Source organism: Paroedura picta, chromosome 10 (genome assembly GCF_049243985.1).
Source record: "Paroedura picta isolate Pp20150507F chromosome 10, Ppicta_v3.0, whole genome shotgun sequence".
NCBI lineage: Eukaryota > Metazoa > Chordata > Lepidosauria > Squamata > Gekkonidae > Paroedura > Paroedura picta.
In genome coordinates, this window is record NC_135378.1 from 54,376,443 (window position 1) to 54,393,256 (window position 16,814).

General features: G+C 40.8%; 1 protein-coding gene across 13 annotated transcripts in view; it reads left to right on the plus strand.

Annotated features, from left to right (window-relative positions):
* Positions 1-16,814, plus strand: part of INPP4B (inositol polyphosphate-4-phosphatase type II B) — a 291,154-nt gene that overhangs the window by 237,445 nt on the left and 36,895 nt on the right. For all 13 annotated transcript variants that reach the window (XR_013224780.1, XR_013224781.1, XM_077300219.1 and 10 more), the window contains 3 exons: positions 570-710; positions 3,178-3,275; positions 8,722-8,834. Coding sequence is in view for 11 of the 13 variants with exons in the window: in XM_077300219.1 (XP_077156334.1) it covers positions 570-710; positions 3,178-3,275; positions 8,722-8,834 (352 nt within the window). In the remaining 2 variants the exon portion in view is untranslated. The remainder of the gene's footprint in view (positions 1-569; positions 711-3,177; positions 3,276-8,721; positions 8,835-16,814) is intronic.

Below are 16,814 nucleotides of genomic sequence, written 5' to 3' on the forward strand. Positions count from 1 at the left end.
AAAGGCTTCTTCTGATTTTCCATTAACCATTGATGTCAATTTAGCCATCTTGGAGATCCACCAATTTGGATCTTCTATTGATGGTAGCTCCTGCGTTTTCCAGTTTCTAACCAGCACTAGTCTTGCTGCCGTCATCACATAGAAGAATAGACTTCTTGTGTGTGTTGGGAGGCACTGCGGTGGTAGACTTAATAGCATATATTCAGGCTTCATAGGAAAATTCAAACCCCACATTTTCTGCATTATTGTATGAACCTTAGCCCAGTACTTATACATTTTTTTCACATTTCCACCACATGTGATAGAAAGAACCTACTTTATCTACACATTTCAATTTTTTTCTATCTTCGACTCTTTTGAGGTAGGATGACAGTAGTGAACTCTCTATTTGCATTTGCATAAATTTGGTGAAGTTTATCATGACTCAGGGAAATTTCATTCTCTGAAGTAGGCCAGAACCTTTATTATTTTTCTATTTCTATTGTTTTTCAGGAACTCAGAGTCTAGGGCAGGATTTTAAAATAATTAAAAAAAAACATAGCAGGTTAGACTTGTTTGTGTTTTCCTAGGGGTCATTATATAATTGAAATCAAGCTTCCAGAAAAGATGTTTGAGCTGCTTCCACAAGAAATTAAAGAAGGAAAACCACTCCGTGTATACCCTGTCCTCTTCAATGTTGGAATCAATGAACAGCAAACTCTGGCAGAAAGGTAAGAAGCTAGAGTTGGAGTCAGTCTGGAAACTGGGCAATAGGCCTGGCATCCAGATTCAGAGGCAGCACTACCAGTCTTTCTCAGTGTCTGTCTTCTCACCCTTTTCTCCCAGAGCTGTATTAAACCAGGGATTCAAGCATATAGTATTCAAGTAACATTTACATATGCACACATTCTTACAGGACTCTTTTTAGTAATTATTGTTGCAAATATGTGTGATTAGGCTACCTCTTAAAGGACAGAATTTCTTAAAGTGACTAGAATTAAGGGAACCTAAGGTGGGATGCGCCACCACTGGGCCCCCCTCCCCCTTCCCCATGACTGGGCTCAAGAAGGGCAGCGGCCCGGTGGCAGTGGCCCGAGAAGAGCCCGGCGGACGGATCCATGAAGGCAGGAAGGCGCGAGCAGGTGGCAGCAGAGCGGTGGGCCCCGACGGAAATGGTGGTGGTGGCGTGCAAGCCCGGGCACCTGCGTGGGGGCCTCCTGAGCCTGGCCTGCCTGCTGGGCTGCCTGCTGGGCTGCCGCACAGCACACAGAAAAAAAATTTAAAAATTAAAAATTGGAATGCCACAGGACGCGGGGCAAATGCCCCCAAATGCGGGACTGTCCCGCCAAAGGCAGGACGTCTGGCCACCTTAGTATTTCTTTAAGGAATGTGTTTTCTTATATTTTCTCTGTCACATGCAGAATTTAAATAATTGATACTGGAAGTCATCTCCAGGGAATTGACTTACAAGAAAATTAAAGAATTTAAATAACCCAAGAGATAGAACTATCATTTGCTATTTCCACTGAGAATTCTTTGAGCAAGGTCTTGATAGCAAGGTCTCTACTCCCTTTTTAGATCTTGAAGTGTTAGAATAGAATAATTGAAAACAGCTGGAGGGTTCTGTTAGTGTGTTTGTTTAGTTTGCTGTTTTAAGTCCAATTGACTTGGAATTCCCACTGATTTCAGATGAAAGTACTTCTAAGTAAATATGTTTAGAAACAAAGTCTTAATTTCTTACATTGTCATAATTGAAAACATTTCAAAATTTGATGTTTAGATGGAGACAGGCATTCAGAGCTGGTTCAGGTGTTTGTAGCCTTCTCTCACACCTTGACTTAGCCCTGGCTGGCACTAGCCTAGCTGCAAGTTCTTCCTAGCTGTCTGTTTCTTCCTGCACAACCTAACCAGATGCAGTGTTAGCCGCTGTGATGCATCAGTGCTCTCTGCTTTGGTCTCCTCCCAAAATTGCTTGAGTGGTTTTGCTGGAGAACTGGCCCTGTGGTTATGCAACTCCAGATGCATTGCTTTTAGTGTTACAGATCAAGGGTCAAAGTCTTCCTCAACCAGTAAGCAAATTACTGGGTGCCCCTATACCTTGGAACAAAGACATGAGACACATATAATTGGGTTACATTAGGTTCACTAACTGGGCTATAGTACAAACTTGACTTAAATACCTAATTAACTTATCCCACTACAATTTAAAAGGGTCAATTAAATTTAAATTTAAATTTAATTAATTAAATTAAATTCATGGCCTGCAAAGATTTCTGTGCCAATAAGTGGGCAATTGCTATACAGCAGCTGGGGTACAGAATAATGCTTCTGAGCACCAAGAGGGGTTTCTCCTTGCTCCCCCTGGTCATACAGCCAAATAAGCTTGTGTAAGTTCCTCTAATCTCTAGATCAAGGTGCTTGCCACGTTTTTCCTGTCTTAATTATACTGCACATTCCTACCACCTAGTAGGGCCTCACCAGTCATAACTAAACCAATTTAAAGAATATAACAGTAGGCAGTCAGTGAAAAGTAGGACCCATTGGGGCCAATTTGATTCCTGTTTGGCCTGGAAGTGGCCAACTAGTCTAAGGTTGCCAGGTCTTTCCTGGAAGAAATGGGGAGTGACTTATCAGGAGCAGGAAAGAGGTACAGCTACACCGCCAGCAATGTGACAATGTCACTTCTGGTGTGTACTGACTTCTTCACATTGCACTGTTGTGGCAACTCTCTGATATTTGGGCAAAAACTCTATGGTAAAATTGCTTCTACCATAGAGTTTTTGCCCAAATACCAGAACATCATCAGGCCATAACTGGCACGATGATGTCACTTCTAGTACACACCGTAAGTGTTGTCACCAAATCACTGGCAATGTAACCTGGGCCTCCCTCCTGCTCTTAATCAATCTCCCTGCTGGCCAGCTGGTCAGCGGGTGGTGAGGCCTCATGGTGAAGGGCTCTTAGTTCTTTTGAAAGGATTGCTGGCAAAAGCATTCCTTGGCCTCAGTATGGTGTAGGAGATGAGATTCTCAACCTAGTAAAATCACTGGGAAAACTAAGAGCTGCTAAGGGAGTAAATAATAGTAATAATGGAATCCAGTGTTAAGTTTTTGTGTTTCCAGTCTTTTCCCCTTGGGTGGCTATGTCTGCTTTTATAGAACTTGTTTTTATGCCTTTTGGACTTTTGCAATTGTTCAGGTTTGGAGATACCTCTTTGCAAGAAAGTATTAACCAAGAAAATTGGGAGCTGCTAAAAGAATATTACAAGTTGTTCACAGAAAAAATGCCTCCTGATTGTGAGTAATTTTATTTAATCTAATTGGGTTTCAAATGGGGCTAGTCTATATGTTACCTTGTAGTGCTCATATTTTCATTCATAACTCTCATCACAAACCTAATTGTGGATTGCAAATATTGCCCCTGTTATTCTCCCAAATTCTCATTACTTAAAATTTCTCATTGCTATCAGTAGGAATTGGCTCAAGGATTAGATCAAATAATATTGGAAGCATGTTTTCATCGATGTGCAGTCACTCTAATTATGAAATTATTTCCTACAGTTTATCTTCGAGTGCCTTGATTATACTAATTAAAGTGATTATAGCAATAAAATGTTCTGTTTCATCTGACTTGCCCTGGGGAGTTGCATCACTGATTATGATGCTGGGCAATTTGGATTCTACTTCAAAGTCCCAGTAGTACCTTTCTGATAAGAACTTAACCCAATTCTTGGTTCTCTTCAGTTATTCACTCACTCAGGTAGGGATTTTTTTTTTCAAAAACAGAGTGCTCAGCTCCCTTTTCTTTCTGTAGTCTGCACAGCTGTCTGTCTTTGCAGCAGGTCAGAGAAGTTTTCCTTTTTTTTAAAGGATTTGTTAAAGTTGAGGTGTTGCTTCTCATAGAGACTGCATTAAGCTTGAGATCATCCAGATTGATCAATAGAACACTTTCTCCTTCTTTCTGCTTCACTGCTCTGAATCTGAGGCAGCACACTCATGAAGAATCCTTAAACCGCAATTAGTTTTCTGCCATATCCACTTAGAGCATACTTCTGTTGATCTTTGTTCCTGCCTGCAGTATATTTGTTTTTGCACTAACTTCTTGTGATATGCTCATGGGTGCTCTCAAGGGAAAGCAGGGCTGCATTCATACATCACAACAAACAAGTCAGTGATGTGCATAAACTCACTTAGTCATAGCTGCTACCTGTGCCAGACAGGGCATCCTGTGATTCCATTATGGAAACTAATTTTCCCATTGCCTGCTTCATTCATGTTTTGGCAGGGTGATCAAATACTCCAAATATAAGAGAGTATTGGTTGTCACTAAGTAGCTTTGGGATTCTCTTCTGCATATATTTAGGCAATTGCTAAGCAGTCTACAGTTTCCTGGCCCTTGCATTGAGAATATAGGCACTGTACCCTGATAAGCCCTAATTGAAGTTAAACCCTGATTACATCTGCCAAATGTATTGTTACCTATAAGGAAGCTGTTATTATTCAACAGGAACTTATTTATACCTGGTGATTTTTGGTGTTGTGTTGCAGCATTTTTTTTCTTTTTCTTTTTTTGCGGGGGGGGGGTGTTATTGTTGTGTCACATTGCCTTCATGCAATTGGTATGACAGGCCTGACTCAATGCTTTATGGGTTCATTTGCTGAATAGATGCAAAAACCCACTTTCTTGCTGCAGAGCAGTGGAATTAGACTGCACATTGTTGAGAAGGCTTTTGCTTGCTGAGATCTTCAGTGACAACCAGAATTAGTTAAGCTTTTTATTTTTATTTTTTGCTATGACAGTTAATCATAAAATTGCTTTTTTTGCTGCTGCTATGTTCTGACTTTGATATTTGAATCAGACATCTCTACAATCAGAAAGTGAGTGGAAATCTAAGTGCTATGGGAGACTCTCTAGCCTGAAGGAAGCAAAATTGGTATAGTAGCTTTAGATCAAATTCTTGCTAATGAAGTTACTTGCATGTAGCCATAGCATGAATAGGCTTGTGATTCATAATATTTCTGTTCCTGAAACTGAATATCCATAAAGAACTTTCAGGTGATTCTTCAAGAATAATGGGATATTTTCCCGTGTTTCTGCTACTACTATAATTTACTACCAGTAGAGAGGAAGACTGGGGGGAATCTGATTCTGATGGGGTATCCAAAGAGTAGTGTTCTATGATGGCGAAACATGGAAAATCTGTTTTGTAAAAAAAAAATGGAGTTTAATATATTGATATGTAATTGGGTGCAGAGAATGTACAAGTTGCCTGGCTTTCAGTTATATTGTGTGAGTAAGCTGATATACAGATGTTCATTGAACAAGTAGAATTTAGCAGTAAATCCTCTGATAGAAATTCAGCCGGTTCAGCTTTTCTAATTATTTTCCTCAAGCCCAACTCTCCCAAACTTGACAAGCAGGCTTCCTTTGGGGGAATAAAGATTTTTTTTAAGCAAAGAGAACAAATTAGAGGTAGATGTGCAAATAGTCCAGGGAGGATTGCTTGAGCAAGTCAGTATCTTGATGTTTAGTGATCCAATAAGTTGTCTGAAACATCCTAATGAGGACATCGTCTGACAGCCAATCTCCTGCAAAGCTAATCTTCAGCTGCAGAGCCCAATCTTTGTTTAACCAAAGTAATGGAACATTTAGCTAGAAGTAAAATAAGCAGTATTGCTGTTCAGACATTCTGGAAGTCTGGCCTGCATGTTTGCTAACGTTGCCTGTATAATTTAAGCATTTAACTAATTCACTGTAAATAGTTTCAGACTGGCAAAACCCAGGTGTTTGTATTTTTATTAATACATTCAAGATTTGTTCGACTGATTTGGACAATGCCTTATGACAATGTAAACACTTGTTCCAAGGCTTTCTGCCTCCGTCTTGACTCAGCCTCTAACACCCATTATTGTCCCCATCATACATAGCCTACTGCTAGCAAATTTCAGTTCAAATCAAATGAAAGTACATTATCACTAGGCAGTAATGTGCCCACTGTCCTCAGCTATAGTTAATTAGTCTGCATATTTGTTAATATTCTATCAAGCCCACTTGTGGACTGGATTGTAGCAACAATGTTTGTTTTAAGAATGTTTGTTTTAAGAGGTTGGTTGTCAGCATTAAAAGTTTAGAATACCTTTGGTAATCTCTTATAATATTAATTTGGGATATTGTGTCCAGTTCTGGGTGCCGCAGTTCATGAAGGATATTGACAAGTTGGAACACGTTCAGAGACGGGCAACTAGAAGAAGAAGAGTTGGTTCTTATATGCCGCTTATCCCGAAGGAGTTTCAAAGTGGCTTACAATTGCCTCCTTTCCCCATAACAGACACCCTGTGGGGTGGGTGAGGCTGAGAGAGCTCTGATATTACTGCTCGGTCAGAGCAGTTTTCTCAGTGCTGTGGCGAGCCCAAGGTCACCCAGCTGGTTGCATGTGGGGGAGCGCAGATTCAATCTCGGCTCACCAGATTAGAAGTCCGCACTCCTAACCACTACACCAAGCTGGGGTAGTGGTTAGGATGGTTGAGGGGTTGGAATCCATACCTAAGAGGAGAGGTTGAGAGAGTTGGGTCTGTGTAACTTGGAGAAGAGGTAGGCAAGGGGTGTTATTATAGTTCTGTTTAATTAGAGACTAGGATCAATGAGTTCAAATTACAAGAAAGGAGGTTACATTTAAATATTAGAAAGCATTTGCTGGTGATGAGGGCTGTTCATAGACAAAATATGCTGCCTCGCAGGGTGGTGAAGTCTCCTTCATTGGAAGTTCTTAGGGGGAGACTGGATGAACAGCTGTCAAGAGTATGTATTTCCCCAAGAATGGGGGGGGGTAGACTGGATGGCCCTCTATAGTCTCTTCCAGCGCTATGTGATTCTGAGTCTGAATATGAAAGCATGAACTTTATTCTTGAGTACAAAAAAAAAGACTAGTTGAGATAATTTTTTAGGCTCTGTGGTGTCTACTCAAACCAACCATTTTTTCTTCTGACTTTTGAGTGTTGTCTCTTGCAACAGAGCTTACAAGTAAAACTCACAGCAAGAAGTGCTTATGATAGCTTACAATTGCTAGCAACTAAGATTACAAAGTGTCATAAGATTTATATTAGATATAAGGCTATTTCCTTGTCTCTAATTAAATCCTTTGAGGTTGCCATTTGGTGATATCATCAGCTCAAATAGTCTCTTTCCCATTCCTAGATATTCAGTGAATTATTCCTATAGGCTATGATCCAGGTAAGCATGCACAATCTCCTGTTAAACTTCTGCAACCAAAATGTCAAGAGGCTTTATCACCTTGGGAGAATTCAAAATCAGTTTGAAAGCTGGGGAGAGGGACCCGCAGCTGATGAGAGCTGACTTATTCAAAGTCAATTAAATATATGAATGCTGTGCCTTCTGGATAGCTCACTATTTAATACTTTACTTTTGCAGTATAGAACTCTTGGTAAATGCTATTGAAAAATATTGGGTTTACTGTGAGATTTTAACTGTGGAGCAGTACAGATCCATGATCTAGAAAATGGCTTTCCATTTAATCCAAGTAGATTATAGAAATGGAAAATGCATCAGGAGAATAACTGATATTCTGTAGAGTTTAGTTGCTGCTCCAAAGAGTAAGGGGAACCATTTCCACAATGGAGGTTTCATACAGGACTGCAGGTTCCCCACACACATTTGGCCTGGTGTACCTCGTTCACCCCAGATTTGTGCTCCCACATGAGAGCCAGGGCAGCGAAGTTCCCAGTGTGGAAATGGCCAATCAGGATAAGTTGATTTTCCCAGGATCCAGTAGAAACATCTGGCATTGTTCTGCCATTCATAAAGAACTGTCATGGTTGCTACTCTTGGGCAGTAAGTCTATTGGAAATCTATGTCATTGTCCCACCTTTAAAAAATGCGATCCCGGCCATAGAACTATAGATCTGATACATTGCCCCCTTACCCTGGCACAGGGTGAGATTGGCTTGGGCTGGGTTCTCCAACCAATAGGAGGTAGAACTGAGACTAAGAAAACAGTTCTAAGCACCTCTACCACATACACTGGCTGTGCACAGCTAGGAGAGAGATCCTACTTTTGCTAACCTGGCATTGCTGTGGAGAAGAAGACAGCCACTGCTCCATGCTTGGTGTTGGAATCAGATAAATTATTTCTGTGGGTTAGAGTTTTAGAAAACCTCCCCACCCCAAAAAATAGTACAACATAAAACAGGTTCTAATGTTACCATTGTCTAAACAAAATCACCATAAGAAACATTGTATAGCTCAACATGTCACCTTCAGAAAAGTATGTTTTAAGCTGTCCTACCTGCCTGTGTGTACTTGTGGAATGCTACAAAGAGGGGCTTGTGTTTTATAGTAGTTTTTTTTTCATTTCCTTTTCTCTCTTTTGCTCCTGATCGATCATCAGCTCTTTGCACATAGGCTTCAAATGTGCAAAGATCGGCACAGAGAAGGGGTGACAGGTAGAACAGGCAGTGAGCAATAGGCTGTGGAACTCTTCTTATTCCCATTCAAATCACAGGTATTGAAGATTTTTGGTGCATCAGAAGAAAGCTCCCAGGTAGCAGTGCCTGTATTAACAAGTAGAAAACTGTTTTCTCAGTCATTAAATGATGGCATTGCTGTGTTTGATGAAAATACTCATGAATTCCAAATGAATCTTGACACTGTTGAAGTACTTCTTTAGAGAAGAAATCCTCAGCTCAGCATAACTATTATCACTAGCTGCTTCCTTTTCCTTTCCAGGCCTACCGCATTTTCAAGAACAGAATGACTTAAAAGGATTACTAGAAAATCTCCATCAAAATATTCAGGCTAAAAAAAGAAAGAATGTAGAAATCATGTGGCTGGCTGCAATGGTAAGAAGCCTTGCTTTAAAACAATTTTTTTCTCATTTTATTCCAGCTTGTTAAAACGAACAGCAGTAAAATCAGTCGATGAAAGCCACTAACATGTAGCTTGCAAGTTTGCTAGGTCAATTACTTTAAATGTCCTTAACTTGCAAACATTCATGTTCATTAAATAGCACTTAATTAGTTGCATCTTCTAATCAAAGCCACTATACTGCAGTGTTTTTCCTAATCAAATATTCTTACTTCTCTATTTCTGTTACCAGGAGCATAACCAATACTAGGGATTCAAATTAAGGAGTTCTTTGTTATACATTTACAAATATTTCCCCATCTTTTCTTTGTATAAATGGATTTTCTCTATTTTTATATCAGGGAATGCTGTCATGAGTCAATACAGATGAAAATAATGGCATGAAAAATTTGGCTATAAGGAGGAATATAAGGCATTTGTATTACCATGGAGTGATGAGATCTACTAAGATTTTTTTTTTCTTGGAAGACAGCATGGCAATTCCTGTCTCAGTATTTTTGTTGGGACATTTTCTCAGGAGAGAATATGTACTACATAATTATTGGTACAAAACCAGCGAGCAATTTGATTAGTGTCAGATTAAGTTGGGAGGGGGGAGAGGTTCAAAACCCAACAAACCAACAAGTTCTTTCAATTCTACTTTATGCAGACAATACTGCATTATTATCCTATATATGTCTGTAGGTTTGAAGCATATGCTAGCCAGTTTGGTTCTTACTGTGCAGATGAAGAATGAATGATAAATGCAGACAAATCTAAAATAGTTGTTTTTTTTTTCAAGAGGCTCTCTGCCAAAGAAAAAATAATAGAAAATTGCAAATATTAAGATGGAACAAGTGTATAGATTTAGGTATGTAGGATTGCTGTTCTCCCAGGATTTATCCTGGAAAGCCTAATTTCAGTTTATGTTTCAAAGATATAGCCATATTCAAATGCTTTATCACTATATTCACACTGTACTATCTAGCAGTCATAAGGGTTTTTTGGAGGAAAATTAATTAATAAAATGATATTTTATGGTACTGGAGTTTGGTGGAAGGTATATTAAAGGTAAAGGTATCCCCTGTGCAAGCACCGAGTCATGTCTGACCCTTGGGGTGACGCCCTCTAGCGTTTTCATGGTAGACTCAATACTGGTTTGCCAGTGCCTTCCCCAGTCATTACCGTTTACCCCCCAGCAAGCTGGGTACTAATTTTACCGACCTTGGAAGGATGGAAGGCTGAGTCAACCTTGAGCCGGCTGCTGGGATTGAACTCCCAGCCTCATGGAGCTTTCAGACTGCATTTCTGCTGCCTTACCACTCTGCACCACAAGAGGCTCTGGAAGGTATATTAGAAAGCATAAATTCCTTTCTGTAAACATTCCTGAGAAAAATAACCAGATTACCTAAGTATTTATCAGGTATATATGTTTGCAATTCCTTCATTGGAAACAGCAGCTTGGTTAGATGCATTCAGACTCAGGATCAAGATCTATGTAATGAAAGATCTAGATTCATTAATATATGAGAACACATCCTTCAGAGTAACTGGAAAAGGATGGTTGATCAAAAATTGAAACAGCTAGGCTGTTTACTTCTGCTTTTTATTATCAGTGAAGAATAATAAACTAGCATTGGCACAGGTTAAAAAGCAGATATTAGAATTAGATTTTAGAAGTACAAATCTGCAAGCAAGAAGGGTGTGTTGTCTTTGTTATAATAGACTAGAATCTACAGTGACCCTTCTGGCATATTGAAAATCTCTAAAGCCCAGATACTGCAGTATTTTTTGGCTGCCATATTAAATGTCACACCTGAATTAAAAGGCCAGTTTGCTGGAGTCCTTTTTTCAGAACATTAGTATTTTTTTAATATAGGGAAGATAGGCAGCTTAGTTCACTAATGTCCTTTATTTAGTGAAGAAAGTGCGGGGATAATCCCATTACTAGAGAAGGGTGAGTTTATGATCAATTATCAAAATTGTTCATTTCTTCTACAGGATAAGGATCTGAATGTTGCTAAATTCTTGTCTTATTTTTCAGTGATCCATCTTAAAATAAAACTTTGGGTGGACTTAGAAGGAAAAAGTGTGGTTAGGTTTAAGGATATGGGCAATAAAGCTGTACCATTAAAGGACGGAAAACCCAACTCTGCCATAAAGCTATCTAGGTGACTTTGGGTCATAGAATCATAGAATAATAGAGTTGGAAGGGGCCTCATGGGTCACCTAGTCCAACCCCCTGCACTACGCAGGACACTCACATCCCAATCGCTCATCTACTGTAACCTGCCACCCCTTTGCCTTCACAGAATCAGCCTCTCCATCAGATGGCTATCTAGCCTCTGTTTAAAAATTTCCAAAGATGGAGAACCCACCACCTCCCAAGGAAGCATCTTCCACTGAGAAACCGCTCTAACTGTCAGGAACTTCTTCCGAATGTTTAGATGGAATTTCTTTTGAATTAATTTCATCCAATTCGTTCTGGTCTGTCCCTCTGGGGCAAGGGAGAACAATTCTGCTCCATCCTCCATATGGTACCCTTTTAAATACTTGAAGATGGTTATCGGATCCCCTCTCAGTCGTCTCCGCTGTAGGCTAAACAGACCAAGCTCCCCTAACCTTTCTTCATATGTCTTGGTCTCCAAACCTCTCACCATCCTTGTTCCCTCCTCTGGACACGTTCCAGTTTGTCAACATCCCTCTTCAACGGGGGTGTCCAAAACTGAACACAGTACTCCAAGTGAGGCCAAACCAGAGCAGAGTAAAGCGGTACCATCACCTCCCGTGATCTGGACACGATACTCCGTTTGATACAGCCCAAAATCCCATTTGCCTTTTTAGCCACTGAGTCACACTGCTGACTCATGTTCAATTTCTGGTCTACTAAGACTCCTAAATCCTTTTTGCATATGCTATTGCCAAGACAAGTTTTCCCCATCTTATATTGGTGTATTTGTTTTTTCCTACCTAAATGCAGAATTTTACATTTGTCCCTATTGAACTTCATTTTATTCAGTTTAGCCCACTTCTCAGGCCTATCAAGATCATCCTGTATTCTGTTGCTGTCTTCAGTTGTGTTTGCTACCCCTCCCAGTTTAGTATCATCTGCAAATTTAATAAGTATACCCTCTAATCCCTTATCCAAATCATTTATAAATATGTTGAACAACACAGGCCCCAGGACAGATCCTTGGGGCACTCCACTTGTCACTCTTTTCCAAGAAGATGCTGAACCATTAACAAGTACCGTCTGGATACGATTTGTCTTCTTTTCTCTCTCCCCCTCCCCCCCACCTTTTAGTCTTTGCCAAATTCTGTAAATTTAAAAATATTGCAATCAACATAAATTTTGGAGGGCAGTACATACAGGTATGAATTAATTTATTCTGAACCCATAAATTACATTTTGATGGTAAAAGAATTTGGATTTTTGAATCAGAATACATAGTTCAGAAAATAGCATGTAATAGAAATAAAATAAGTAAAAAGATGCAAAAAAATTACACTGAACCTGAGAGAGCTTTCCAACCTAAAATGGTATGATTACATTACTCTGTATCAATAAACAGGGGCCTTTAAAAAAGAAATGCCCAATTAACTTCATCTTGTATAATAGAAAGCTATATTTAATCATAATAGTTTTATTTTTGTGGAATACACAAGCACAATGCAAGGCAAATGAACTTTGAGTTCAGTAGTACCTTTAAGACTAAGTAAGTTTTATCCAACGTATAAGCTTTTGTGTGCAGTCTTTTCCCACCCAGGGGAGAGTTTGGTCTCTTTAGGGATGGCTCTTTAGGGATGGCACCTGGGCCAGCCAAGGTATGCTGCTTTTGGTCCAAAGAATTCTGTCAGGTAGATGAGGGTTCTTCCTGATCCTTGGAGATTGCTCTCCTACTGTTTCACATCTCCATTCTCTGTATTGAGGTTTTTTTGGTTTGATGGTTAGTGAAAAAGTTTTAACTTTGAGTGGGAACTGTATTGATTTGGAACCAGACTGGTGCTTGGAAGAAAAGCCCCTCCCACAAGGAATCATAAAGTTCAGCAACCCTGCCTACCCATATGTCCAGACTGCTCTACCCCAGGGCCACCAAGAAGGGGAATTCATGGTAAGTGTAACAAGCCTTTTTTTTGCTGCCAAGTTAAAGCTGACTTATGACAATCCTGTAGGGTTTTCAAGGCAAGAGGCATTTGGAGATGGTTTACCGTTACCTGCCTCCACATTGGCCTTGATTAGCTTCTGAAATCTGGAAAAATCCAGCTATTTGGGGTCTATCCAGGACAGGGCTAGGCTGAGAGTAATGTGACTAGACCAAGGTCACCCAGCAAGTTTCCATGGAATGAGTGGGGATTCGAACCTGGATTTCCCAGGTCCTAGTCTGAAACTTTAACCACTACACCATGCTGGCTGTCATGATGGAATAGGATGCTAGAATTTGTTTTTGTTTTTTACTGGCAAGATTATATATATGAAGTTAAACAAAACTTGTTGGCAAAAAAGGGGGGTGGTGATGGTAAAAATTTATCTGCCCCAGACACCAAATAGGCTAAGTACACCACTGTATTCTACACTAGAACTCAGCCAAAATATATGTTCAGCAAAATGACATATCAATATCAAATGAATGTCATCTACAGTTCTTTTTAGGGGGTTAGAAATGTACATTTCCTGGCAGTTGTATTTCTACTACACAAAATATGGTTTTTAGAGACTAATCTTGCCCCAGTTTTCCTGGGCAAGAGACAATCAGTCTCTTGATTGACTGATTAATCTTTATTTTCTTACACTCCTAGAGATATTGGCTGATTGCTTCCATATTTTACTGGCACCTAATTTATACAACTTTTTGTGGACTTATAATTGTTTTGAAGAGCCTCTTGTGGCGCAGAGTGGTAAGGCAGCAGACATGCAGTCTGAAAGCTCTGCCCATGAGGCTGGGAGTTCAATCCCAGCAGCCGGCTCAAGGTTGACTCAGCCTTCCATTCTTCCGAGGTCAGTAAAATGAGTACCCAGCTTGCTGGGGGGTAAACGGTAATGACTGGGGAAGGCACCGGCAAACCACCCCGTATTGAGTCTGCCATGAAAACGCTAGAGGGTATCACCCCAAGGGTCAGACATGATCCGGTGCTTGCACAGGGGATACCGTTACCTTTTTAATTGTTTTGAATATATATACTTGATAAGGAACCAGATAACCCTTGATTTGGTTTTGCTTGTCTACACACAGCTACTAACAATATCTAACAATGTTTCATGTAATAGCATGTCCAAATGATTTCATGGGTTAGAGTAAGGTTTTTGTCTCAGGACAAAGTAACATACAAACTTCAGCTCATTTTAGAATTGAGATTGGTGATGATGGTTTGGGGTTGTTGTTTTACACTATAGTGATTTTTTCATATGCAGTGAATACCTAAATAATTTAAATAGTATTTCCTCTCTGAAGTAGATGTAAAATCCCTGCTTCCTTCTGTTGCTGTCATTTTCTGTCATCTTCTTTACCACTCACAAACTTGTTTGGTCTCTAAAAATTGTCAAGAACTTTATGCCCAAGAATAACTGACCTGTACAACGACCATTTCACACATTCATGTCCATTACTTTTATGGCTTGTCTCTTGACTCTCTACATTTGACTGTTTGCTGCTGAACTGTCTCTGCTGAAAATTGAGTGATTGGTATGAAAGCTTCAGTGGGGCATTCAGCCATAGGGGAATCAGGGTAGCTGCCCTAAGCCCTGCACTGATGGGGTTATGCTGGAGGGCTCCTGAGCACTCAGCTGCCATACTGGCACTGCAGGCCTCTCTGCCATTTCTGGCGCTACAATGGGCAGCGGTGGCTTCAAAGCAGCAGCTATGGAAATCAGTTGTTGAGCAGTACAGTGCCTCCTTCAGGCAGCTGGGCAGTGAGGTGCTCCCCCAGGCTGCCCCTTCCCCAGTCACCAGAGGTGGACTGGCAGGCAAAATCAGCCCTGGAAAGAACCCAGGCCTGCCCATGGCCCCACCCCCGGTAGAGGAGGAACCTACTTCCATAGGGCTTGGTCTGCCCACCTGTGGCAGCAAATGCTCATTGCCAGTCACCTCACAGTGGCTGCTGCTCAACTTCATTCAACCATTTTGGGTACTGGCAGCCAGCTTGCTGCAATGCCTGCCTCAGATAAGTTGAGGGCTATCCCTCAGCCAAGGTGCTGGCAGTTATCTTGGGTCTCAGAATCACTAAAATCACTCCTAAAATTTCCCTGCAATGTTGCTTGGAATGACTTATTCTAACATGCAAATTATCATTGGAGGGAGTTATCATGGGTGAACAAGCATTTGGGAATTGAGTAACATATGATAACTTATTTCCCCAGACTTTTCATAGAGAGCTTTCCACACAACGAATTGTTTGGCTCTCTGCCCACAGTCAAACATAAGAACGCTGCTGGGTTAAACAACTGGTCCATCTAGCATAGATTCCTGTTTTCCACAATGGCTTTTCAAATGCTCCAAAGGGTATACAAGGTCTCTCCCTGAACATAGGGATTGTATTTTTCCATCATGGCTAGTTGCTATTAGTAGAACTATGCTTCATGAATTTAACTAATCCCCAGCTTGGTGTAATCGTTAAGAGTGATGGCTTCTAATCTGGTGAGCCGTGTTTGACTCCCCACTCCCCCACATGCAGCCATTTAGGTGACCTTGGGCTAGTCACAGTCCTGTTAGAGCTGTTCTCACAGAACAATTACTCTCAGAGCTCTTTCACCCTCACCTGCCTCACCGGGTGTCTGTTGTGGGGAGAGGAAGGGAAGGCAATTGTAAGCCACTTTGAAACTCCTTTGGGTAGTTAAAAGTAGTATACAAAACAAACTCTTCTTCTTTTACAAAAGACCTTGTCTTGGCATAAAATAGAATGAAATGGACTGACTACAGGTGAGGGATTACTTTTTCCAATTTCCCCTAATTTCATAGTCTTTTGTCAGTAGAAAAATAGCACACCATGCAAAAAGTAAGGTTAAAATCTTTTATTTTAATGTGTTAATTTTTATTTGCAGAGAGCTTTTAAATGGGAGAACATTAAAAATATGATTTCCTTTTGAAGTGGTACAGTGACTTCATTGTCCTGCCCTGAATGTTAAAACCAGGCCCTTCATGCTCAAATTAATTCTGCATTGTATGGTGAAAAATTCTCTTCTGTTTTTCCTGAATTTTCTGCCCCAAGTATTTAGCGAGAGGAAGCGGGGTGGGATCTGTAAGACTGTATCATCTCTGCCTTCAGTCACAAAAAATGTTTTCCCCCTTATAGAGCTTCAGAATATTAGCACTTCCTTGCAGTGAACCTCTAGATCAGGGGTCCTCAACCCCCGGGCAGCAGCCCGCTACCGGGCCGCAAGGCCATGGTACCGGGCCGCCAGCGGCCCCGCCTTCCTCCCCCCCTGCAGCGAGAGTGGGGGAAGAAGCAGGCACGGCCGCCGGCACGCCAGCGACGCTAACGCACACTCGCGGAGCTGCCGCGCACGCATGTTTGCGCCCCCTGCTGGTGAAAACGCGCGCGCGGCAGCTCTGCGCGTGTGCGTTAGCGCCACCTAGTGGCGAAAACGTGCATGCGTGACAATCATAGAATCATAGAGTTGTAAGGGGCCATACAGGCCATCTAGTCCAACCCCCTGCTTAACGCAGGATCAGTGTGGTTGCTGTTGCTGAGGTAGAAGCGTCTTTCAAGCCTTTTTATTCTGGTGTTAAAGAATAAAATGCAAAGTATGTTTCACAGTGCTTTTCCCTTATGTGTATTGTATTCTCCTTATCCTCCTTCTGTTCTATTGCCAAAACCTTTGTTCTTCGAGATCTGTTCCGTCTAATTTGGGTCTCTTTGAAGTTCTTTGTTTAACTTAAGAAAGCTTAATCAGGAATCCCTTCATTATTATGATTTGAACCTAATTCCAAAATAAAAGCACAAACTTCAAAGGATACTGAATATAAGTGATTGTTAATGCA